At 37.9% G+C, this 27,915-nt stretch overlaps 1 protein-coding gene across 1 annotated transcript; it reads right to left on the reverse strand.

Annotated features, from left to right (window-relative positions):
• Positions 1-27,795, reverse strand: nrn1la (neuritin 1-like a). The gene is made up of 3 exons (XM_053501063.1): positions 27,627-27,795; positions 6,421-6,571; positions 1-662 (listed from the first exon to the last, which is right to left on the reverse strand). Exons 1-3 carry the CDS (start codon positions 27,676-27,678, stop codon positions 374-376), a joined length of 492 nt encoding a protein of 163 aa, XP_053357038.1. The 5' UTR covers positions 27,679-27,795; the 3' UTR covers positions 1-373.
• Between the last annotated feature and the right edge of the window lie 120 nt (positions 27,796-27,915).

Below are 27,915 nucleotides of genomic sequence, written 5' to 3' on the forward strand. Positions count from 1 at the left end.
CAATGTCTTGTAGAAAAATATTGCACTACTGTGTTTGAAAAAAACAAAAACAAAAAAACAAACAAGCATGTTTAAATAAAACTACACAATGCCCTTTAATGTTTTAACTCCATACTGTAGATCACTTATTGCATGTGCTATTCTTGTTATACATTCTTTTTTGCTTATTTTCATGAATGTGCCAATAATTCTAAAGGGCACTATACATGTGTAGATTTTTGTTCAAAATCATGCTTTTTTTTTTTTTTTTACAGAAAAAAAAAGAAGTGTTATTTACAAGTTGTTACTTTTTAGGAAATGTCAACATCACACGTCAGTCCATCGGTAATAAATTACATTCCACTGCACGCCTCTTGAAACAGTATGTCTTGGTTTATATCCAAAAGTAGAGGAAAAATAAACACAAGCATGTGGGGAGAAGGAGGCCTTGGCCTATGCTTAAATGACTGGTCTTTCCTTTTAGAGACTCTTGATTGGTCTCATCTGGGTTCCGGTCCCCTGTGTCAGCTGCCGATTGGCTGCGACCAGAGCACATTTCGTACAGGTTACCTGCAAATTGCATCTTTTTCGACTCTTGTCTCAGGGACTCCCACACAGCAGCGGCTTCATCAGGGCAGCCAGCCATGGCCAAGTTTGCACAGTCATGAAAATCATCCCATGATCTACAACAGGTACAATTCACAAATGATTAGCTATGCAGGATAGGTATAGCTAAGTACTTCTTAGGCAAAAATAAATATACTGCAGCATATTAGAAAAAAACACACACATTTACTACATTTACTATCAATGTTCTTAATAAACACTATATACTACTGCCATACATAAAATCTATGTATGTCGCACAACAAAGACATGGGCAGAAAATATCCAGAACCTATATAAAATCCACCCTCTAGCTACAACATTGCCACAGAATATATCAGATTTGCTTCTTCTGTAAGGTGAGTATGTTGCAGTGGAGTCCGTGAAGTCTCACGAGTGAGTTGTCACAACGCCTTTATGCTGTTCACTCAAAGAGATGAAAAAGATAGTCTACACAGTCATAGTTTTTCTTTTTCAAAATATTTCATCCTTAGAGTACTTAAGGCACTTCTGTATAAAAATGAGAACTGAAGTGTCAGGGAAAGTTATGCTGCTGTTAATTTCAGACAAGAACTCCACATAAATAAGTGCTGCCTGAAGTAGATCTAATGAAGAGCTTTTTGCTCTGTGTCCTGTGACTGTCAGTATGCAGACAGACATAAAAAGAGAAACGCATTTTCCAGATTAAAGTAAAATCATGTCGATTGCAGTAAACAACCAACATATAATGCATGACTTATATATATTCTTTTATATAGTCAATATATTTATAATGACCACACAATATGTGAAATAGAGGTAACACTAGCTGCATATCCTAATATTCTACAAAATAAGAGGACTGATGAATCTTTAACAATGATAAACCCATCATCCAAACATTTATCTCTTGTTATAATAAATAAATTATTTTTTTGTTCTATGTGAATGTAACATTAAGTGACATGACAAGTATTCATGAAAAAACGGTTAGCGTTCTTTATAAGCTGTGAATGTCAACTTGCAGTTTTCCTGTTTAAAAACAGCTGGAATATGCAACATATAGTATGCCTGCCAAACTATACAGTATAGTATAGTTTCACAGTATTTTGAATGAACTGTAGTTTATTTGGGAGCGTTTTGTAGTGTGGCAGATTTTACTAATTGCATTTCTGTATATAAAGCTTGATGTGCTTTTTTTCCTCCTTCCACAGTCAGCCCACATGTGGAAAAAGAAACGTGAAGTCCACTTAGCCTCCCCATGTCATATTTCTGGGTGGGAGACCTTCCTACTCCAGTGCAGGATCAGGGCACCAACAAGATTAGGCGACAAACGTGGTGGCATGAAAAATGTGACATGTAAACTAGAGATAGAAATTTGATGGCGGAAATGTTATCATCATTCTGAAGTTTTCTTTTTTGCCACGCTAGGCTGCCCACATGTAAATCTGCCACTGCTAATCAATAAGCCACCATGTCACCATTTTATAGATTCTTCAGTTCTTAAAGTTGATGTGTTGGAAGCAGGCAGAATAGACTTGTGGACCTAAGCGACTTTGACAAGGGTCAAATTGTGATGGCTGGACGTGATGGCTTTTGATGGCAAAATTGCAGGTCAGGTGAGAAGTTGCCAATATGTAATGGTTAGTACCTACCAAAAGCTTGCCAAGAAGGGATGGACCAGGAACCAGGGTCATTGTTGCCCAAAGCTTACTGATGTAAATAGGGCACACAGGCTAGCTTGTCTGACCAAGTACAACCCTTCAAGGCAACAATATTCTTAATAGCAGTGGAGCAGAATTTTTAGCAGAATATTGCACCCTGCCAGGGTGAAAAAAAAAGTTGAAGAACGGTTTGTGGAATGTGAGGTTGACCTCCAAATTCCCCAAACCTCAATTTGAAGATGCTTGATGTGCTGAAACAAAAACAGGTCAATGATCAATTGAGACCACACCTTGCAGAATATGTTGCTAATGTCTTGGTGCCAAATACCACAGTGCACCTTCAGCAGTCTTCTTTAGTCCATGTGTCATCTGGTTAGAGGTGTTTTGGTGGCTAAAGGCCCTGCAGTATATTAGGCAGGTGGTTTTAATGTTAGAGTTTGTTATAATGTTGCTCTGGCACATTAAGACAGTGTTGATATTGTTTAAAGAGCCCTTGATCCCTGGGGCACCGCTGCAGTTCAGGGTAAGAATAATTTTATTCCCATAGCAAACCTTAATGCAGAAAAAAGAAGATCCAAGTTGTCCTAAATTTCAGGCTTTTTAAACTAAACTGCAGAATAACAGGGACCAGGCTTCATTAATAACTGGGACAGCTTCAGGGAAAGGACAACATTTTACTGCAGAGATGGCTGACTGCCAACTCTCAGAAGCTCACTGATTTTACCTGAGAAGTTTGAAAGGGTAAAAATCTAGTACAACATAAAATACCAATGTAGTAATTACCAGAAAAAAATACCGTCCATAAGTTTAACATTTGTAACCTTGTATATTCATTGTTTCATAGCTAGACGAGTATAGTTCAACATTTTTAGGATTACCCAAAAAACAATAGGCTTATTTATAAGCTCCAATTTACATTCAAGAAAAAAGTTAATCTCATTCACCTCTTTAGCATTATTTCACTGGGATCTTTTTAATATTTATTTCCTGCAAACAGGGCAAATATTTATAGTTTGTGATAAACTATTTTACTGCACCCCTAAGTGTATTGCTGTTAGTCACTGTAATGATCCATTACACAAACTAACTGGCATAAACAAATTACACAAAAATATTAATGAATCTGATAGACGACAAATAATAAGTGGCAATCCTTAAACAGTTTGACGGTAAAAGTCTTTCTTGGCAAAATATTCATATTTGACATGCAAGCTTGAAAAAAAAAACATTTACTTTAAAAATCACTATATATCCATATTTGAGAAGCTTTCAACCTCAATGTTTTGCACAAAGCATGAAACCCAAGTACCATTTTTTCGGGGGGGAAAAGTTGACATATCGTGATGATTCAATTAAATAAAAAAATGTAATTGAATTGAAAAATTGAAAATATGCACAATCGATTTGTGCACAAGAGACATGATATGCTTTTTTCCCCTAAACAGCAAAATTGAGTTATCTCATTTTGCTGTCAAACTGTTCACTTGTATTCTCCAGATTATATCTAAAATAGCTTTAAACAAACATGTTTTGAATTAAGTCTCTCAGTTTTAGTTCAGTGGCGGCACCGTGGTGTAGTGGTTAGCACTGTCGCCTTGCACCTCCGGGTTGGGGTTCTATTCCCGGCCAAGCTTGATTCCCGTCTCTGTTTGCATGTTCTCCCCGTGCTTGGTGGGTTTCTTCCAGGTACTCCGGTTTCCACACACAGTCCAAAGATATGCAGGTTGTAGCGTGGGTGAATGTATGTGTGTGTATGCCCTGCGATGGATTGGCACCCTGTCCAGGGTGTACCCTGCCTTGTGCCCTAAGCCTTCTGGGATAGGCTCTAGTTCCCTGTGACCCTGAATACAGGATAAAGTGGTGAGTGAGTTTAAGTTTAGTTTTGGGAATAAACAATGCCTAATGGTATGTGAAAGGGAGGTTTTTCAAATTATTTTAGGAAAATTGCCTAAACATATAATGATATTACGGTATATTTGCCCCACAGTTTATACACACCTGACCTTAACAAACATGCATGCTTTTCAAATTCAAATTCTAATTTTATTTGTCACATACACAGTCATACACAGTACGATATGCAGTGACATGCATGGACAACTGCCTGTGACCTTAAAATAGAGACAATGAATAGAAAATAAATATGAAAAGGAAAACAGAAGGTAAATTTAACTAAGAAAAAATAAAATTAAATATAAAATTAAAAATAAAATAACACTATATAATACAAAATATATAATATAAGAAAAATGTATTAAAAATATAGAAAAATCTAGAAATTTTGAAACATGCAGTGCCTGATTTAGTCTCCCTTATTTTTGTTATATACAGTATATAATTATATAATAATCTCCACTCTCCTGGGAAGGGTTTCCACTACATCATGACCATTTTGCCCTCATAAGTATCAGTGAGAACATGCACGACTCTCAGGCAAAAAAGCCTGTGGTGCAATCAGAATTGCAGTTCATCCCAACTGCATTTAGTGGGATTGAGGTCAGGGCATTTAAAGGGCCACTTAGGTTCTTCCACTTCAATTTTTAAATACCATGTTTTTATAGACCTCAATATGTCCACAGGGGCATTGTCATGCTGGAACAGGTTTGGGAGGATTAGTTCCAATCATGGAAAATGCTACAGTGCTACACCATACCGCTCAAAAATTTGAAATCACTTTCTATCTCCTTGGTTGTTCCTGAATTTTATTCCTTTCTACATTGTAAAACAATGCTGAAGGCATCCAAAATATGCCATAATCTCCTTTGAACAGTTAATGCTGAGATGTATCTGCTACATATGCTCTGTAAAGCCTTCATAACGTCTCTGGTTTGGTGTGCTGTTAATTGGTAATTTTTCGAGGCTGGTAACTATAAATAAACTTCTCTTCTGCAGCAGAGGTAAGTGTATATTGTCACCTTGCACCTCTAGGGTTTGGGTTTGATTCCCGTCTCTGTGTGCATGGAGTTTGCATGTCCTCTCCGTGCTTGGTGTGAATGTGTGAGTGTGTGTATTTGTGTCTCCTGCGATGGATTGGCACACTGTCCAGTGTGAACACAGGATAAAACGGTATAGATGATGAGTGAGTTGTGACATATATATATATATTATGTACAGTGTATATATACAGTATATATAAAAAAGCTAATTTTCTATAAAATATATTTTCCATTACTATTCTAACACAACCTGTTTTTCTAAGGTATAAAGGGTACTTAAAAAATGATGAATCATGTAGATCAATATTTGGTACTTGAAGCCACAGAAAAAAAGTGCACCATGGACACTTTAAGTAACTGTGGCATAGTGATAAAACAGTTTAGATGTGCTGCTATATGAAAACAATAATCACTACAAACCACAACAATGTGTCAGTAATTATTTCCTACTTAATTAAAGAATGTCTTTTTTTATGGATTTATAATTATAGTAGATTTAATGTTATGACTCGGGTCATCTTGTTTTCTCACTTTTATTTTATTAAGGCAATTTTTTTTCCACTATCTTTCACTATCTTTCCTAAAGACTTTACGATAGTAGAAAACTGACTTACTGACTTAGGTTGACACTAAAAACCCTTTCAATAAATGTTAAATGCATGTCATCATATCAACGATTATACAGATTTTATAAGAGTCATGCTGAAAATTAATCGACAACTTCTGACGAATTAAAATGGGGAGTTCAACAACATTGTGGTGTAATTATAAAATAGTATAGTGCAGTTGTCATGATTCCGGTCACCCAGTCACTTTAAACATGATGTGGGTCAAAAAAGAAGGACCTGTTTTAAAACACAATGGCTACTTGTGTAGCTTCTGCAGACATGGAGGAGACGTTGTATAAATTGGATGCCCAGACTAGCGATTGATAGGAATCCAGTGAACAAGGAAGATAGATGTGATGGAAAGAGAAACACTGGTAAAAAGTCAATGAATGAGTTTCTGTGGTAGTGAGCCATGGTATTCTATATTACCTATTATGTCCTTGACAATGCCACAAGCAGAGTATGACACATAATGCTGAGGTGTGAATGAATTACACTGTGTGTCAGTAGAACTGGATTATAGTGCCACAAAGGTTTGTATACCCAGGGAACCGATTTCTTTGATGCATTACTCTCATATCTTTTCGTTTCGGTTTGAGAACATCCCTGTACTGTGTGTGTTTTAGCCTAATGCTACAGTCTACAGACCTGCAGACTGAGTCGATCTCATGCATGTCCTCTTCTCTTTGGCTGCTGACAGACAAGCTGTCCCCCAGGGCCAGAAGACACTGGGCAAAGCCCTTGTAGATGGAGCTACACCTTCTAGCAGCTGCCATGGAGCTGAAGCTGGGCACCAACACTGCAAACACAGATAAAAACTTATATTAGGCAGCACTTTTCCCCTGTTACCTTTGTGGTTTATTGCCATCATGACAGTGGAGTAAAATATGAGGGATGAAAGAAATATAATTTGTTTCAGGGTTGTGGTCAGATTAAAAAAACACCAATAAATCATAATTAGAATCATTTACCGCTATACATTGAAACAGATAATAAAAACTGATTGATGAAACAAAACTGTTCAACGTTCTCAAAAGGCTGGAGAACATTTTTTGTTATGTTTAATAAAAATGTATATAAATCCATATACGTTTCCCTTACCTGTATAAAATAATCATGTCTATTAGAATGTCACAGATTCATGAAGAACAATAAAATAAAAGAAAGAAACCAACAAAGTCTGTAATAAAACAAATTTATACATAGTTATACATATGTGAGCTGGAGGACACAGGAAAAGCAAAGGGATTTAAAGATGTTACATATAAAGTATCAGATAAACTGATCCATTTTTTGCATGCTATCTTTTAAGTCTTTAAACCCCTGCCATTAGCTGACTGCTTCCAAAGCTGTGTGTGGATATGCATTAATCACAAGTAAAATGATAGTGTGCTTGGCTCCCTAAGAGACCCGCTTTGCATCTTCTGTTCTTGAGTTCTTCTTCCTTTTGGATGAAACATACCTACTGATAGTCAGACCGCAAAAGCACCAGCAGGCCTAACTGAGGATCTTAATTGGGACTGTGAGTGGATCGCTGGCATTCTTCTCTGTCCCCAGTGGGAATTCTTTATTAATTTTTGATAGATAAAGCTTTCTTCCTCTTTCCCTGTCTCTCTGCTACACCTGCCCCAAGTGCTGCAAACCTATTGATTGCTGGCAACGTTTTTGCAGTGAGATTATTGGTTTCAGTGATCCCCATCAACATTTAATGACAACCTGGAGAGGGAGGAAAAGAAACCAAAGCATACATGGGACAGCAGTGCAAGGGAGAGAAAACTACTTCATTACTTCAATACTTACAATCTGTAAAGTACCAGGCTATAAAGACCTGGAAACAATGCAAGTAAAACAAGCAGACACTTCAGCGCTTCAGTGCCTTATCCTCCTGCATTTAAGATGATCAGAGGCACTATCTCTCTAGGCCCTACATAGTTTTCTATATATATTGAATTGTACATTAATTTATCCTTTACGCATCTTTAGAAATCCCTTTATTTTGAGACTATCCAAGGAACACTGCGTGACAGGTCGGAATATACCCTAGTTCATCGCAAAGCAACACATACACTTTCATATACAGTATTAAGACAACAACCCACCTACTGGCATGTTTTGGGAGGTGGGACGAAATCAGAGAACCTTAGGGAAACCCACAAGAGCACTCATCAGTTAGTAAACTGAGCTCTGCATCGATCCAAGGACTCTGTGAGACAATGCCTGTAATGTCCTATGTACATTCATATCAACCAAATGCCAAGCAACAACCAATAATCTAAGCAAGAACAAAATGAACTTGATAGTATTTATTCTAGTTTGATAAACTTTTAACACTACCCAACTACAGTTAATTAACAGTCTCATGACTTTAGCTCAAGTGCACTTGGGTTAGGAGGCAGCAGGAAAACACACCAGCAAGTCCACCTCTGAATGACTTAAATAAATAAATAAATAAATAAATAAATGAAAGTATTGGAGTGAACTTTATATTTAATTTTTTTTTTTTTTTTTATGTGGCACGATGTTGGAGGAGGACACTAAGCCTGCCAACTTGACCAGACTTTAAACATTAAAAACACATTAAGTACAAAAGCATAAATTGTGCACGGACCAATGTACTGATTTTTCTTCTATACAATAAAACAATACATTGTTGTTTCTGTTAATTGTTCTATTTATTCTAAAATAACAGTCATACAATTAAAATGGAAAAAGCATGAATGTGTTGCACTTGATGTTGATTAAAGTGGTGCGTCCACATTTTGTTGTGGTTGCCCTGCATCATGTGTCTCAAAACATAAATGACCATATGTTCAGAATCAGAATTACCTTCTAAAGTAATGGTGATATTTTGGAAATTGTAAAGGGGTTGACAAACATAGATAGACCAGTGGTCCCCAAGCACCAGGCCACGGAATGGCACCGGGCCGTGGATGATTTGGTACCGGGCTGCACAGAAACAATGAAAAAATATATTTTTTATTTTATTTTCATTTTATTGACTATCAGCATCTGCAGAGTGTTTTATCGTCAGGTTGCCCCCCATTCATTTCTGTTTGCACATCGCAACAGGTGGTTCACATGCTTCAAACCTGCTATGCATAATAAATGCAGCCTTAAAAGTGTGTTTGAAACAACTTTAACTCTGCCAACGTTCTGGATTAAAATTAGGGTGGAATCACCACAAAAAAACTAAAAACCCTGCTTCCATTTCCAGCAATCTATCTTTCTGAGACGGAATTGTCTGCAGTGACAGCAACGAAAATGAAATTACGAAGCACTACGGACATAAGGAATACACTTCAAGTGTCACTGTACCCTCATCACTACTCAATGGGAACGCCTCGTCACGGGAAAACAAGTTCAGTGCTTACACTGATTCTGTGTTATGGTATGTGCACTTTATTATGCTTTCTTACAAGCTCATGAGAAAGAAAGAAAGAAAGAAAGAAAGAAAGAAAGAAAGAAAGAAAGAAAGAAAGAAAGAAAAAGAAAGAAAGAAAGAAAGAAAGAAAGAACGAACTTTGAGACATGCAGTATATCAAAAGTATTTCACACTGTCCTTCACTAGGTACTTTTTCATGTCTCAGACCAAACCAGTGCTGAGAACTTGGATCCAGGAGAGATTCTCAAGCCCTCAATGACATTTAGAGTTCAGATAAAAGTGCTGTATCAGTACTGCCTGGCTGAAGAGTTTGTTTCCTGTATCGACCACTCCATCCCTCAATAATGAATGGCCTGATGGTCCAGAGCAAATAGCCACAGGCCAGTCAGATAGCGCCAAGAGAGAAGAATGGATTAGGAAAAATTCTGCACTCTGTGGTCAACTTTGCTTTTTCCACTCCCCCTCTTTAAGCCAGGCCACTCTGCTACGTAACAGATATATTAAGATAATTGTACAGAAATACTTGCAGACACCAATCTTGCAAATGTTAGATTCAGAATTGCAAACATTTGTTTCAAAAGCTTGCAGTAGTAATTAATATATCATGTAATATCCTGCTTTGAATCTTTTTTAAGTTGTTAATGTCCAAAGCAAAAAAAAAAATCATAAGCTATTATTTTATTCAATAATCACTACAACAGATGAATGTGTTATATCTAGACCACATTTATAATGTCTCTTTTCTCACTGCACTTCTCCATCTGTTACTCAGCTCTGGCCTATACACCCCAGCAGGACTGAGCAATGAACCATCTCCTATTCATAAGAAAGAGAAAAATGAGTTTCAGCAGTTAGGTCAAACGCTGACCTACGGTTGTCTGTTGCACATGATTCCTTCAAGACAAAGAAATTTTTTTCACAAGTCAGTTTCAGAAAAATGGACACTGTGTAAGGTTTTATAATATTGTAAGACAATGTAATCTAATAAGAAGATTCCTGTCCCTTGAGAACAGACCCCCCACTGTGCTTCCTCATGTCTTCTGTGGTAACACCTTCTATATCCTGTATCCAGACGAGGATACATCCAAATGGCTCTTGTCTGCTAGAACCCTTTAGTTTAATCAGGAGAATGCAAATGCATCTCCTTTCACCTGTCTGTCGCCGGGTCCCTCTATGACTGACATGTTATTGACTGGTTCTTTTGATGTTTGGGACGTAGCACCGTTTAAATTCTTTGCTGAGAATAAACGGAGATCTTCAGACATCATGCCATCATGGCGGACACAACAAGAAATAACGTATTCTCTTAGCTTAAAGATTAGCTCGGACACAATTCTTCATCATTTTAATACCTAACACACTGTTTGATGCACACAAGGATGACAAACTGGTGTAAACGAAACACTGTGAAAAAGGTTGTTTTTCGTTATGGGGATATGAGAGTCAAGAGGATCCTTCAATATCCCTCAATGAGATCCAATGTCAAGTAAAAAGTGAGCTTAACCAATCAAACAGTTTGTTGATTTAAGGCATTTGTGTATGCCCCCAATTTTAAAAGAGGGTTGTCTCTTTGTGGTGATGTATGAGTTTCATGCAAGTTGGCAAAGAGAAACACACCTGCCATTTGATCTAATGGTCCAACAAGGTCCATGTCTAAGAGGACATTAAATGAAAGGCCGGAGTGCAATGGCACTTTTGGGGTGACAGGCAGATTTACCAGCTGAATTGTATGACATTGACAGCATAATGAGCACCACCATCATACATTCCTGAGAATGCCTGACCAATGGTAAAGGGCCATGAGTAAGGTGAGTAGTTAAGTGTTTTCACTTACCTTACATGCCCTGTCATTGGGTTTTGTTAGGTTGTTTTTTCTCTGGTTTGAGTGTCTTGTGTCACTTGCCTTAAATAATTGAAAACTAGGGGTGGTTGAGCACAACATCGAACTGGATTATCAGCACATCTTCTTTTGTTAATTGGTCGAAGGCAATAACAATAAGTAATTTCCGATAGAGAAATCCTCCAATAGAGGAATCCCACTAAAGTGGGTTGAAGCTGACATCAACAGGCCCAGGAAAACCTCCCCAGCCAGGGCTGCACACCCCCTATACTGCTTCTCACTTTGCAGAACCCATTTATTACTTTATCTCTTGCATTAACATAAATACTGTAGGGTCACCATTTTTGCATGCAATTCTTTGCTTTTAACTAGGCCTTTGTCAGAAATTGCATAAAAAAGTAGTTTTAGATGTGTTCACACTTGACAATTAAAATAAACTCTGGTGTAGTTGCTCTGTTAGTGCAGTTTACTCAAACAAATGTGAACGCTGCCTGAACAGCGTTGGTGTGCACAAGGCAACCTTGGGGTGCACAAAGCAAGCAAACTGAGTCCACTTGAAACGGTAGGTCTCGGTCCACAAGATGGGAACTTTTACTGGGATACTTGAGAACTTTCACTGTTCGACTCTGACATGATGTTCGATGTACTGTAGAGGCTACCTCTAGGTACCTACCTCTAACTACCTTTGCGCTAGTTATCAAGGTACTGGACGAGTTTTGGAAAAAATAAACCAAAAAAACTAACGTCATTTATAAATTAAACACTTACAAGTTAAATGTTAAATTTAATGAGCATTCGAGCTCAAATTATGGCCAGCAAACAAGAGCACGGGAACGCACGTAATAGCCCAGTAAGGCTCTGTTCAATTAGAAGAGAGCTTGCAATACTTTTTATGTCCATGAGAGTACAACAGTTAAATAGATTAATGAAATATCATATGTTTTTGAGCGGTCTCGTTATTGAACGCGGCCTTGCTATATTATCGCATGCTCATGTGCTCTCATACCAGACAGACAGATGCAGAAGGGAGAGGAGTCTATCAAAAGATTAAAGATCACTGCTTGCATTTATTTATTTATTATTTCGTGGGAGACGGTCGCCACTGGCGGCTATATGGATAAAAGTTAGTTGCAAAATAAAAACATTTAGCGCACTAGCAATTTTTTATTCTTATTATCTGGAGCCATACTTGTGTTGTTTTCAATGTATAACATTACACTTCATCAACTTTTTATTAGTTTTCAGCTAATAAAGATACCACCATAAATAATCAACATGCCTTCTTGAAAATTCCATACTAGCAAACCAAAACTAATGTATCATTTTATGCTTTGTCCCAAAACAACACATCCTTATATTTACATTGATCCAGAGCAACTTACAGAAGTGATGAAGAATTCTGCTTTATTGTATCCTTTTTGTTGCCTGCAGTATAATGAACAATGTATGATTGAAATTCATAAAGCACTAATTAAAAAAGTGCTCTTCCCAAGTTTGAACTATTTAGAATAATTACATCTATATAAAGTGAAAGGCATTAAATTTGAGATAAATGCATTATTATAACTGTATACCATATATGACTAAACCAATCTAATTAAAATCGCTGCCCTTGTAATTTATATACAAAGACAGGAATGATTTTACAATGAGATAGCAGTGATAGCATTAATACCACATGCAGTGTAAAATAATGCAGGGAAGCACAAGATCTCATGAAGACATTTGTCTGCTACCTGCTGGGATAAGAGCTCTTTCTAAACCATGGGAGGAAATCTTGAGAAAGGCTTCATTGCTCAATTTATCACTGAGATATAAATATAACAGCATGCCGCTGGCACACAAAGCAGAGATTCGTTGCAGTCACAGGTATAAGTGTTTTTTTTAGTTTAGTACTGTGTGTAAGTGGTTGGGATTGGATGTTAGGCACCTCAATGGTGTGTTTTTGTGCATGTGTGTGTGTGTGTGTGTGTGTAAAAACTTCGTCTTTGTCAACATATAGTTTATAGTAAAAGACAAAATATCACCTTCTATTCTGTAAATTCCACATATTGTTTTTAATGGGGCCTACACAAAGAAAAATGTTTGAAAGCATCTTTGAGCTCAGAGAAGCCTAGTTTGTGACTTTTACTTAAAAAAATATATATATATTTTTTTTATTTATTTTTTTATTTTTTTTAAAGTAAAAAAAAAGAGCTCTTAAGAGCTCTTAAATATATATATATATATATATATATATATATATATATATATATATATATTTTTTTTTTTTTTTTTTTTTTTTTACACACATTTCAAACAATTCCAATAAATGAAAGCATAAATGGGAAACATTTGGGAGTTTGGTGGCATTCAGAAAGCATTGACAATGATGTGATAAATGAAAGCAAAAGACAGAGTCTCTGACACTCTGTACACATTGCCACTGTCATGTTCAAAGACAACTGCTGCAGTTCTTCAGCAGCACTATGGTAACTTTACTGTGGTAACTATGGCACTCTCTGGCGTAGCATCGTTAAGGAAGATGCAGTAATGAAGCTGGCGTCAGCCACTAGCGTGCGAGAGGCAGACAGCACACCTAATTCCCCCAGGAAAGCCTCTGAAATGGGATCTCCAGCAGCTCAGCCCTGCACAAAACAATACCTGATAATTAACTCTGCTAGGAAACACCACTTTCCAAATGATTGGGTTAACCCCTATGTGTTTTCCATTCACACCTCCTCTCCTAGAACACTGATAGAGGGGCGAAGTGAAGTGCATGTGCAGACTTAATAAGTACATAAAAAAGAATCTTTTTATAACAGGAACAACTTCAGTAACTTTGGTTCTTTTTTCCAGCCAATAACTGTGAAAACAAACAAAACCACAATTAAGGCACACAAAATTGGTAAGGATGAAACTTGTTAACCACACCATGATGGGTCTAGTGTGGAAAGTCAAACCTGATTATCTTTTATTAAACTTTATATATATATATATATATATATATATATATATATATATATATATATATAATTATTGTCACACCAGACAGGACACCAACATAATCTTGGCCGAATTCTGTAACAGACAAAGCAATTTCATGTTGCCCAAGTCAAATCATACAACGAATATCCCTTAATGTTAGACCTGTGATGGAAGAAACATTCAGTTTTTACATAACCAGTCAGTTAAATATGTGCTTGTGCAGAAAATGGAGTCACATAAACAGAAACAAGCATATTTTTAGCAATGTTATGCTTACAGTTTGTCCAATTTAAATGGCGGATAAAAGCAGTTGGGAGCTATTTGTGACTAAAAGGACAACCTCAAAGTGAGCTTGAGATGATAAGAATGTTTTTACACACATGATACATTTGAAATTTACTAATGTGAGCAACTCAGTATTTTAAATGATCACTTGCTCAGGCTTAAGCATATAGTTTTGTGTTTTCAAGTTTTTTTGTTTTTTTTTTGTTGGTCAAAAAAGGAAGAGCGACAGGAAAGGTTTTTTCCGCCAATTGAGAGATTGTAAGTTTGAATCTTGACAATGCCACACACATCCAGAGTCCAAAGGAGCCATTCTGGCTGTCATTTCTGAGATGACATGCTCTCTCCAGGCAATCATAGCAACACTGTTTAATTTTGGACATCTAGGGGGTCATAGTTACAAGTAAAGAAAGATAGAGCTGTGTGAAGAATCACAGGATAAGCAACAGTTATTAACTGATATCTGGCTCGCTGCCTTCTTGTGTCTTGGAGGAAGCACATGATTGTCTTTACTGTCAACTCTTGATATTGTCAATTATAATACGATATATGACTGGTGAATGGAAAATTAATAAATAAAAAAAATTGGGAAGAAAAAATTTTTTTTTTGAATATGCCTGAACTTTGGCCACAATGGCACTTAATCGGCCTGGTCACATTCTCTTACGCTTTCCAGTTTTTGTCTGTTCCAGAGAAATCAGTCCAAAAATTGTAAAGTGTAACATTTTTAATAAGAACTGCTGACAAAGAAGCAAGGAGAACCATACGACAGGTTTTAGGTTAAGCATCTGTACCAAATGTGTTAATTCAAGTCTAGTAGGCTTTTATTGTCATTTCAACCATATACAGTTCAGTACACAGTGACCCCTGGACTAAGGCGCTACATACATACAACATAAATTAACGACTTAAATTAACAACATGAATTTAACTAGCTAACTAATACACCTAATTAGCTGACTAGCTAAGACGAAACACATTAACACCATGATTTAACAAAAAACAATCTAAGTACTATACACAAGACACCAAAAGGATTCAAAGTAGCAATAAAGTGCACATGCAAATGTGCAAACAAGAGCGACAACAACATGACAGAATCCAATAATGAGTAGTGCAAGAAATAACAGATGAGAAACAGTAAACATTTCTTGTTAAAGTAGCAGTGAAAATAGAAAAGAGTTCATGTGCAAATAGCTGGTAATGATATTGTGCAAAAAAAAGCAATGGCTGGTTGATATGTGAAATTGCTGGATGGTTGTAGATCAGTGTGTTTGATCAGCGCATGTCCAGTCCCTCCCATGAGGAGATGGATGGCTTGTTGGAAGAAGCTGTTACACAGTCTGGGTATGAGGGCTTAAATGCTTTGGTACCTTTTTTCCAGATGGCAGGAGGGTGAAGAGTGTGTGTGAGGGGTGTGTCTGATCAGCCACAATGATGGTGGCTTTGCGGATGCAGCATGGGGTGTAGATGTCTGTGATGGAGGAAAAGAGACCCCGATGATCTTCTCGGCTGTCCTCACAATCCAATGTAGGGTCTTGAGATCCGAGATGGCCCAATTTCCAAACCAGACAGTGCTCCAGGATGCTCTCGATAGTCCCTCTATTGAAATTGTAAGAGTCAGTGGTGAGCAGAGTGTGAACAGCAGAGCAGAGTGTGAACAGCAGGGGACTGAGCACGCAGCCCTGACTGAAACCTTCAGGTCAGAAAGACCAAGCTCCAGTTACAGAGAGAGGTGTTCACGCCCAATAGATTCAGCTTCCTGATCAGGTATTGGGGTGTATAATAGATTGAATGCTGAACTGAAATCTATTAACAGAATTCGAATTTAGGTGTCCTTGTTTTCTAGGTGTGTGAGGGCCAGATGGAGTGTGGTATAGATAGCATCATCCATAGAATGGTTATGATGATACACACTGCAGTGGATCCAGTGAGGGTGGCAGAAGGATTTTGATGTGTCTTTTGACGAGCCACTCCAAGCAGTTCATGATGATGGGAGTACAACAGGACCGGTAGTCATTAAGACAGGACAAGACTTCTTCAGCACGGGGACACTGGTGGTAGTCTTGACGCTTGTTGGAACTGCGGCGCTGCTCAGAGAGATGTTAAAGATGCCAATAAGAACATCTGCCAGCTGTTCAGCACATTCTCTGACCAATCTGCCAGGGATATTCTGGTCCTGCAGCTTTCCTCACATTACCACACTTCCTTGTTGTCTTATCATTCTGTGCACCAAACCGAGCGCGGAAGCTTGTCTGCGAATCAGGAAGGGAGCCATCAGTAAAAGTAATTGTGTAGAAGTAGAAGTTGTGGATTCCCTGGGAGTGTGCACAACAGTTTGGCCCTTGCTGTTCTTAGGGCCACCTTGTCCCCTGCTTTAATAGCAGAGTCTTAGGTTTTCAAAAGTGCATGCACCTCAGCGGTAAATTCATGGTTCCTGGTTGAGTCGTGAGATGATGTTCTTAGAGACAGTGACATCATCGGTGCAGTTGCTGTAGCTAGTAGTGATGCGCGGGTCGGGTATTTTTCCAACCCGCGAGTCCCGCTTTTATGGAATTATTCGGCCTGCCCCAGCCCGCCCTGCACCACTGTATCTATTTTAACAACCCGCCCCGCCCCGCACCCGCGACCATTGAATAGACATACTACGCATTGTAATTCAAATAAAAACAGCCTTTATTTCAGCCTGAAAGTGCTTGGAAACATCGCCGTGTAAACTGGCAACAACATATGATTATGAATATGAATATATATAACATTCTAAAACATTAGATTTAGCAGCCTGACCTTTTTTTCTTTTAATGATGTAAAGTCCCGACCTCAATTTCTCCCGCGCCTCGTCTTCCATCTTCACTTTTATTTATTTGTTTTTGTTGTGACTGGCAGCGGTAGCTGCTTGTCGCTTTCGTGACTTGTCACGTGATGTAACCTTATCAAAGAACTTAATAAAATATGAAAATAGATATTCCCAAATATTTAATAAAGGCTATAGGGAATTGCATGCAACATACATGGATTTTTTAAATTAATTTTGTTTTTAATGACATTTACATTTACATTTAATTCAATTCAATTCAATTCAATTCAATTCAATTTTATTTGTATAGCGCTTTTAGCAATTTTCATTGCCGCAAAGCAGCTTTACATAGTCAAAAGAATTATTTAAGTTTAATTTAGGCATTTGGCAGATGCTCTTATCCAGAGCGACTTACAAAAAGTGCTTTAATGTTTACAACATTGGATACATACTTACACTGGGTTAACTAGGTTAATAACTAAGTACCATTAGTCCAACACATCTGAGTTTTTTTTTTTTTTTTTTTTTTCATGGGGGGGGGGTTAGTCCAAGTACTGGAGAAACAGATGCGTCTTGAGTCGTCGTTTAAAGATAGTCAAAGTCTCTGATGTACGGACATCTAGAGGAAGTTCATTCCACCACCTAGGTGCCAGAATGATAATGAAGAATAATGACCCGCCCCAACCCGCCCTGCAAATAAAGTGACAATTTCTTTACCCGCCCCAACCCGACGCGTGGGTTACCCGCGGAGTCCGCGGGTTACCAGACGACCCGCGCATCACTAGTAGCTAGAGGCAAGAGAGATGTGGTCTGAGTAGCCAAGGTGGGGCTGAGGCATTAAACAAGATCCAGTGTGTTTTCCCCAAAGTCCACATACTGATGGAATTTAGGGAGCACTGACATGAAATTTGCATGGTTGAAATCTCCAGCAACAATAAACAGTCCACTGGGGTGTGTGTTTTGCAGTTTACCATTACATTTTTTGCATTCAGCTTGAACAAACAGATCAGATATCCAAAAGTTGCTTTATAAACCACTGCACTGCACCATTTATATTCTTGAGTAAAGTCCCCCCAGAGAACAAAGCAATTAAGTGTTTTTGTGTAAAATGCTTTACAACTTTCATCCACCACTTGATGCAAGACAAAAATGTATTTTGGTGAGAAAGAAGTGGTACAGATTGGAGTGTGGAGAAAAATCTGGAACATATTGTTAAATATAATGCATATGGTCAGTTTGAGTGTACAACACACTGGACCTAAATTTAGATTAGCATTCAAATTACAGCAAAGAGACAATCTGATGTTAGGCTGAGACAGAGAGCGAGAAAGAGTATGTGTGGCACAGAGAGGGCACGGAAGGTCTACACCTATCCAGTAGCCCTGGTTTAAAAATAGTCAGAGAAACAATGCAGCATTATGAGAAGCTTTTTAGACATAGGAGCAGAAATGTTCTACAACCTTCACATCAATAGGCTCTTTCCAAACATCATTCAAACAGCTCTGCCACTGAATGCCAATTCTTCTAGCTGTGCTCCTCATTTTTTGTTCTCCATGAGACACTATATTGCTATTAAATCAGGATATGGAAAACTAAATAATTGTGTTCCTCTCTACAACCTCTTGGGATTGGCATATAAAACAGACAATGACAGAAAACCAATTAGTCTACTAAAGCACATTATAAAATGTCCTTGTTATGAGTAGCCTAGAAAATATTGAAGAGAAGATGCAAAATAAATAACCTCAAAAAATTATTAATGAATTTCTGCCATTTCTATGTAACAAATTCAATAACCTATCATTTTTTGAGTACTCACCTTGAACCTCCACACTAGACCACATAAAATACTGCTTTGTTGGGGATTTTAATCTAAAACAATTATACACAATTACAGGTAGTCAGCTCCAGTGTTCTTGGAACATTTATAATTTGATAGGGCAGATATCTGCTAAAAGAAAAAACAACAACTTGGTGTAACAACAAGTATACTTGGTCTTCCTATCCAGGTCCAAAATCGCTTAAATGTGTTTAATTCATTCACTGCTACCGAATTCAATGTAAAAAAAAAAAAAAATCTGAACCTTATGGGTTATGGGTTCTGCATGGCGGACATTTATAACTTTGATCAGCAGTGCCAATGACATGACATCCATGAACCTCAGCAAATGGTAAGGTTCTTTTCTGATTGTTTACAGTCACTCTTACTCTGACTACTTAATCCTCGATACCGCTTATTCGGACTTGGGGTAACCATGTAAGCCACTTCATCACACAGAATATAACAGGAAATTTGGAAATGCCAATTAGCCTACAGTGCATATCTTTGGACTGTGAGAGGAGTACCCAGAGGTAACCCACCAAATATGGGGAGAACACGTAAACACCACACACAGAGGCGGGAATCCAAGCATCAATGCTGGAGGTGTGAGGCCATGGTGCCAACCACTCTGCCACCATGAAAGCTAATAAGTTTAGGAGAGACCAATGTGATTAGAGGAGACAATGCAAGTTGTCCAACTAACTACAGAATCATCAGGAAAGCCTTTTGCTTTGTCACGTCCAGTCAAGTAGACAGTTTTTTAGCCTTTCTTATAAGGAAATGATTTGTTGTTATGGCTTCATTTAAGACATTGACAATTCTATATTTTTCCTAACAGTATATTTCTGTCACCCCAGCACTGACATGAAAACAAGCCTGGTTTTCTTTTTACACATGCATGTTTGTTCACCCTGTGATATTGCTGCTGAACAAAGATACAGAACACTGTGGCAAGTGACATTGTGGTTTTAAGAACCAGCTGATGATGGGAGGAGGTCTCAGAGAATGAGCAAAAAGTGGGTGAGTGGTTACAGCTGTGTGTGGTCATTAAAGAACATTTATACATTATTTATTTTGCAGTAAAAAAAATGTGTGACAGAGAAAGAGAGTGTGTGTGTGAGAGAGCGAGAGAGAGAGAGAGAGAGAGAGAGAGAGAGAGAGAGGTAACAGCAGGAAAGCTGTCAGTAACCTTGAACGTGAACAGACTAATGACAGTGGAAACACTGTATGTGCAATTTGTTATAATTTCTTTTTTGTAGTGGTTTAAATTTGCTAAAGAAAGTCGCAAAGGCGCACTCAAGAAAGAAAAAAAAATGAATAAGGCAGCTTTGCTTTCTCTTAAGCTTACTCCACGTCCTCATTTCCCTCACTGCATAAAAAGGTTTTGCCAACAAAAAAATTACTGAATCTCCATTTTGCAACTATTTGGTAGGAATATAACTAGAGTGATGAGCTTTTTATGGACTGACACTGAAGGTGTGTTGTTGCACAGGCTGCAAAAAAGGCTGTGCTGGAGGACCAGAAGTAAATAAAACAAATGAAGACGCTAAATGACAGCGGATAAACTGACAGCTCTGTTTAGAGCTCAAAAGTCTCATATATCTGAATCCAGAAAGGTAAACTTAAAACATCATATTCCTGCACATTCTTCCTCCCTTCTATCTATCTGACACAAAAATATACACACACATAGGAATAATCACAGCTTGAAGCAAAGCGTCCCCTGACAAAAGTCCTGGTTAGAGCCACATTACGGCAATTCCCCCTCCTACAAATAAATGAGCTTTAGGAGAGGATCGATGCTGCTCTATATCCAGTCCTGTGATGGAGAATAAATGCGAAGCTCATTGGACTGGACACTCGCACTGGAGCCAGCTCTTGCTCTAATGAGTTTTTATTGACTCAAGCACCAAAGTGCCCAGCTTTAACTTATTAGAGCTAGCACATGTATCCAGGTGTAGAGACTGATTTACTTCAGATGGTCTGTGAGTGAACGGACGCCTGGTGATACCATTAAATTGTGGGAGAACATCTGAAATCAGACTCCTCAGCGTTGTTCCTCATGGCTTAGTGAATGCAGTAATTTCGAGACCTAGCTGCTTGTATTATATGCAGCCTTATTGTATGTCAATTTGCATAAATGTGCTTAAATGTAAATCTAATTTGTCCTGTCTGCATTGTGCTGCTCTGTTTTCTTCTACATCCTCTACACTAGTGTAACAGGCTTGCAGTATTTTAATCGCCATCTATACTGCACTGCATTCCTCATTGCCTCAAACTATGCTGTGTTTTTTGCCCCCTTTCCTCTAAACTAGTTTCTACCCTCTAATGTGCCTAAAATAATGTCCTAACAGTTTCTTTGCCCTGTTTGTTCAGTTCATTTACTTGCCCTGAGAATTTGTCAAGGAAATCCTGGAGAATCTAGACTATATTTTGCCCAAACATTATCTTTAACTGTATATAAAGACTGAAAATAACAGATGGCTGTTTAGTAAGAAGCATGCTTCTAATGATCTAAAATGTACAGTGAAGTGGTCTTTCCTCAGCTGTGTAAAGGGTATGAACAGTCGAGTGAGCAGTTAGTCAAGTGTAGTCAATGTGAAGTGACAGCCAGATTTATTTTTTTACTCATGTCCCCCTCTGCAAATATACTGTAAACAAAAGGCCAAAAATGTGCATCGTGGATTGGTTTATATTTCATGTAATCAATATGCACAACACAACAACCACAACAATAATTATGCTGATAATAATAATTATTATTATTATTTTGTTTAGAAAGCAGATATTGACAGTGTGCTGATGTAATGAAATATTGATCAGCACTCTCCATGGAACAAAATCTTTCAGGGGTTTATTTCATTGATGTGCTCTTTGTTTAAACCTCTGCATAACCACATCACAAAATACTGTACGTACTGACATCTTACTTAGATTAGTGCTTTTGTATATAAAATCATTACTATACAATATATATATATATATATACAGTATATATATATATATGTGTGTGTGTGTGTGTGTGTGTGTGCTTTTTTTTTGATAGCTAATATAAAATGTCCTTTTAGTTCAACCTTATGCATCATCAGCTGCTTAAAAATTTTAGCCCGCCTTGTATTTACAAGAGTTCTGTTAGTACATGGCCACACAGCCATGGCAGCCAATGTCAGTGTTGAATTACCACCACGCAGTGTTAATATAGGTCCAGTTGGACTCATATGCACTCTGAAAGTGTTAAATCAACAATCGGGATTTTACTGTCTAGATTTAACTTTTTTTTAATCTTCTCTAGATCTTGCATGTGAGAAAACTTATTTTAAATCTGTTGTCATGGTCACCTGGGAAATGCTAAAGTGACCTTGAATGTCCATTTTCAAAATGCTTCTGTTCTCTGCACATTAAAAAGTGCTATTCGGTAATCTTAATTACTGTGGAAGCTCTGTATGACTTTCCCTCGCTCTCACTCCCTCTCTCTCGTACACACAGACAGTAGAGCCAGTGAACTGATCAAAATTCATTGCTGCTTGGAGGACACAGGTTCCTGTGACTCTTTGTTAAAATGGTCATGAGCATTCATTCTGTGGAAAGTGAAAACTGCACCCTGCGGTTAAGGATCCTGCCACACAGCAAGCCACTAAAAGCTGCATGAGGGAAATTTCTTTGGCAAATCTAGTGGGCAGTTACCGGGAAAAGGAAACCCCTGATAATTCAGATGTACATGTTACATTTGTCTATCAGGTCTCATACACTCTGATCACAGCATATCTCTTCTTGAGCAGATTGCTTAATACAAATGACTGGGGAAAAAATCCCTGAATCTGTTTTTGTTAACCTGAGGATCTGTATTTGGTATGGTAATGATAATCCCATGCCAAATTAATTGTTAGTCATGTAGATACATTTGAGCAGTTCCATTTCATTTCATTTCATGGGCCACAGTTTATTTAATTCCTTCCTGATTAATTTATGGGATAATTATTAAATCCTTCGAGTTGGCTCAGGTGTATACCAGAGAAGGCAATGAACTGGCAAGGATGCGTGACCTACAGGACTTATGGTAACTATTACATTTAAATGCTTGTGCATGGTAGCTCAAGTCACAAAACCATGCTATTAATCCAGAGCAGGAGAATTAATTATTCTGCTGTGTAGTTTTCCCACCATTTTGTAAAGCAGCAAGAATGAGATGATGATCTTGAGAATGAAATAAAGAAAAATGTCCAAACCTAGTACAAACCTTTTCTCTGATGAACATTAAAAAAGTACTTTTGAATCTAAAAAATGAAGTAAATGTCTTAATGTAATGCATGGAGTGGTTTTCGATAGCTTTTTGTCTTATGTGGCATTGAAGCATAATTGACACCACTGCTTTCTAACCTGAATTTGCAAAAATGAAAAGAAACATTGCTATAAATAAGCATAATTTAAGTTTAAAGCTGCATTGTATAGGTCTACTGTGTATTTACATTGCTGTAATGATCTCCAAAAGGCATGAAGTTAATGATGAAAAGTTATTAAACACATTTATATCATTTAAAAGTGAAAAAGCACCCCAGGAGATTTGAACTCTCAAATAATGTCTCAGACCCTAATTAGCCTGTTGGGGCTATGGCTTGTTCACAATCACCACTAGGAAGGGCCATTTAGAAGCTTTAGAAATACTGTTGACAAGAAAGACTTCTCAAACCTTCACAGTGAATTAACATCCATGCTGCATTATATTCCAAAGTTTACTTTAAACTGCACTCCCTGCTACAATTCCCACTGCACAATTTTACAACAGTGAATACATATTGAATCAAAAACTGATTTATTACAAAACCTGTACTCTTAAAACTTAAATAAATGTAATTTGTTTTTTAAATACTATTTTGTGCAGTTTATTTCGCATAGAGCTATTAGCCGATTGGAATATAACCCCATATAAACCTACTGTATATAAACACCCTACAGTGTTTTTACCGTCCAGTTGCAATGAGAAAACTCAAAATCAACACTGATGATTTTACTGCGCAGTCCCAACAATCATGGGCTGAGTCGCTGCCTAGCACTCTAAAAATTAAAATAAGTGATTCACACACAGCAGGAGAAGGCGATAGGACGATAGCAAAGCGTTATTAACTAGGCATTCCTTTAGTTATTAATGTAATCAAGAAAGTGCATTTAATAGGAACTGTCAAGGATCAAGTTGAGGTCTGGAAAAATCAAGAAAACCTTCCTAGATAAATGCTCGTAGAAAGGCAAATCAGAATCCCTGTTTCACTGCAAAAGACCTTCAGCACATTGTAGCAGACTCTGTAGTGGTGGTGCACTGGTTTATTGTGCAGTGACACCTACACAAATATGACTTTCATAGAAGAGTCATCAAAACAACTCCTTACCTCACCACAGAAAATCAGCATCAGAAGTTTGCAAACAAATATCTAAACAAGCTTGATATATTCAGGAAATAAGTGCTGACTTAAAATAGAAGTTTCTGGATGTATAACGCAAAGGTATATTTGGAGAAAGAATGCGCAGGATTTCACCAACTGTTAAGCATGGGAGTGGATCCATCATGATTTAGGCTTGTGCTGCAGACAGTGGCATGGGGACCATTTCACTGGTAAAGGGAAGAATTGATTCAATTTAATACCAGCAAAGTCTGAAAGCACACATTACACCATGTGTAATAAAGCGGAAGAAGTAAAGATGGTGGCATCTACAACAGGATAATAATCCAAAATACACCTCAAAATCCATAATGAACTACCTCAAGCAAGATATATGCCACATATCACAGCCTGCTGACCAGTGGATTTAAAATAATCTAAGAATGGATTAAATACCTTATGAAAGGAATAATGGACAAAAATCCTACTAAAAAGAATGGAATGGCTTTAATCCCTAAACATGGGGATTCATTGGCCATGCAGGGTGACCAAACGTTTGCTTTGGACCCTTTTCCTTTTTTGTTATTTTAAAACTGCAAGAGATGAAATTGAGGCGTCTATATCTCTTTTAGTTGCCTAGTAAGAAAAGTTTTGCCTGGGGGGCCCCAATTTTTGCATGCCACTGTGTTTTAACATTTATTTCACTGTTTTTTTTTTTTTTTGCTTAAAGCTGCAATAAATTCTTTTTTACTTCATTGTGTAGATGTGAACAGAACTGAGTAAGGTCATGAGCTTTTTGTATTTGTGTAGGAGTATTGCAGATGAGGGATGGATCAGCTTAATTTAAAGATTTTGAAAACATGGTTTCCATGTTAAAATAGGTTTATAATATTGTTACTTACAAGGTCAGATCATTAAATTAATACCTTAAACTGCATTTTCTTTTTCAATGCTATGCAACATTTCCATTTTTCTGTGTGTGTATCAGACAGTACAGTGATTGGCAATGGTGTTTCCCTGGCAACATAAATAACCTGACAACAATGGTAAGAAAAGAGAGTAAGAACCCCAGTGCATGTCTTACAATTATTTTGTTGTAACACAAATGTATACATTTTAATTATGAATTTTGATAATTTGACTCATAAAATGAACACACTGTGAGGGAGTGTATTTTGTAGGTTTTGGTAATGTGAGCTTGATTGTCTTTCAGCTGGTTTAAAAAGCTAGTGAAGACCTTCATGTTAGACATTAAACTGTAAACACCGCTGCAGCAAGCAACAAATGTTGGTGAAATTTACACCATATTTACAACATAAATGTTGTAAACTAAATTGAAGTTTACTTTACCGTCCATGTTTTTAACTGCTCATTATATCAAGGATGACACCACATCAGCTGTCTAGCAACAGCTGCTAACTCCTGTCACTCAGCATTTGTGTGAAAAGAATACAGTGCTAATGTGTGAGTGTGTGTGTGTGTGTGTGTGTGTGTGTGAGTGTGTAGTAGCTAGGGGCAGGTTTACTAACAGATGCTCAGTGACAAAAATGCTACTGTAAGTGACAAGAACTATCCCTAATCATGGCAAAACAGGCAGTTGAGTATGTTTTTCTTTGTTATTTCAAATTAGTATCAGTTTGCATTCATATTTTCAATATACTAAATTTATTTCTAATTATTGATACTTGAAAATGCTTTCAACATATATGGTCTTCACAAAAATCAATCCAGATCCGAATCTTTAAAATGCCTAGAGGCATTCCGAAACCCAATTTTCCACAGATCAAATCCTACACTTTTAGGTTACAGACACCTCAGGGCTCATGTTTTGAACTGACTGCAGGTAAACCACAATGCGTCAAACTCATAAAACAGCTATATTTAAGCTTTGTTACAAAAAAATGCATTGAAAAATGAATGCAGCTAAAATGAGATCGCTAACAGATTGGGAGACTGCTGAACAGCTGGTCCATAAATTGCTATCCACAGACTTGTGCATAAAATGAAAAGCCTAAAGAAAAAAAACACAAAAGTCGATTGTTTTCCAAAACTAGAACTGTCACCAGAGCAAGGGATAGGAAAAAAAGAGCTCACAAATCAGTGTCCTCAAGTTACATTTCCTACAGTCTGTGCCTCGAAACCCTCATTCAGATGTGCAAGTGCTATTTAGAAAATAAAAGGCAAAAGTAGGCATATTTAAAATGATTTCAATTGTAAGATAATGTTTTAGAGGAGCTGCTATATTTTATTAGTTTATTCCATGTGCAACACAAATTCCTCAGGAATGTCCTGCCTACTGATCAGCTTCTCATCATTCTTTCCACATATATGTATGTAAAAGCGCACAGCAGTAGGTACAGCAGCCGCGTTATGGTTTCACACACACACACACACACACACACTCTCCTGAATGAAGACTCCGGCGTTACGGAGCACAGCTGGAAGTCCCAGAGGAGAGCAGAACAGATGCGCAACGTTCATTATTTATTTCTCTGCTTTCCCCTTTCCACACACACACACACACACACACTCAGTCCTCTGAGGAACACTTACATCAACGCAAACCTTGGCGACGCGTTAACCCGCGCGCGACAACGTTTCGGCAACATCCGGGGCTTTTCATAACCTTCGAACACCTGGACTGGGAGTTAAGACTCGTGCTCGTACTCACATCGTGTCTTTTTTATCTTCTTCACGCGCATCAGTTACGTTGCGTGCATAAAGCGGGAATTCAGTGGGAATGTTTTGCGCGGACGCAATCACGCGAACTTTATTTCAGAACGGCTTTTATTAAACATGTCGACGGAGAAAAGTGTGCACTGTAGTGATAATCGTGGATAACCAGAATTAGAGGGCGCATGCGCCGGTTGTTTAGTGACACATTTTTCTTGGACGTGTTGTAATTACAGCACGGGGGTTTACTGACGCTGGTGTACATTTGTACTGGTTTGCTTAATTTTGCGTCGAATAAACACCCATACTAACAATAAAGAGCGATACAATAAGGAACACCGGGAGCGCGTGAGCAGCGCGAGCGTGAATTAACCGTGTGAGCCAGCGGGTTTCACAGACAAGCCAATACTGTAGATGATATTTTGTAAATTGTAGGTGGTACAATTTCCATGAAAGATTTTACATCTTAACAAAGAGACAGAACTGTTTTAATGAAATGATATAAACACATTGTCTACGCGGTTTTGACATGATGTTAAGTTTGTCATGATCTACCGTTACAACCGCTGTCTTTAAAAATACAACAAAAGCCACAAACAGTTTTGTCATAAGTTAGGAATAAACGCATAAATCAGTCAAATTAGATCAATTAGAGCAATCAGAACTGTTCTCACAGGCAAAGTCTATCTCACTAGGCATAATGTCATGACAAGACTTACAGAGATGGAAAGCAACAGGCACGAGGAAGCAGACGTTACCCAGGGATGTCATTCTGAAAAGATCCTGAAGAGAGAGGAAACACGCGCGCACACACACACACACACCGACTGCGGGTTTGAATTGGTGTTTTAACGGAGCGCAGAGTTTTCCCGCGCCACCTGCAGCCGCGAGACTCCGCTGTGCGAGGCGAATCCGCGCGTGCGTCTGTAGTAAAGTGGGCGGGGACAGTGAGTACGTCCATCCAAGAACCGCATAGATACTAGCGCACTACATAGTAGCCTGTGCCAA

Source organism: Clarias gariepinus, chromosome 7 (genome assembly GCF_024256425.1).
Source record: "Clarias gariepinus isolate MV-2021 ecotype Netherlands chromosome 7, CGAR_prim_01v2, whole genome shotgun sequence".
In the NCBI taxonomy this organism is placed as follows: domain Eukaryota; kingdom Metazoa; phylum Chordata; class Actinopteri; order Siluriformes; family Clariidae; genus Clarias; species Clarias gariepinus.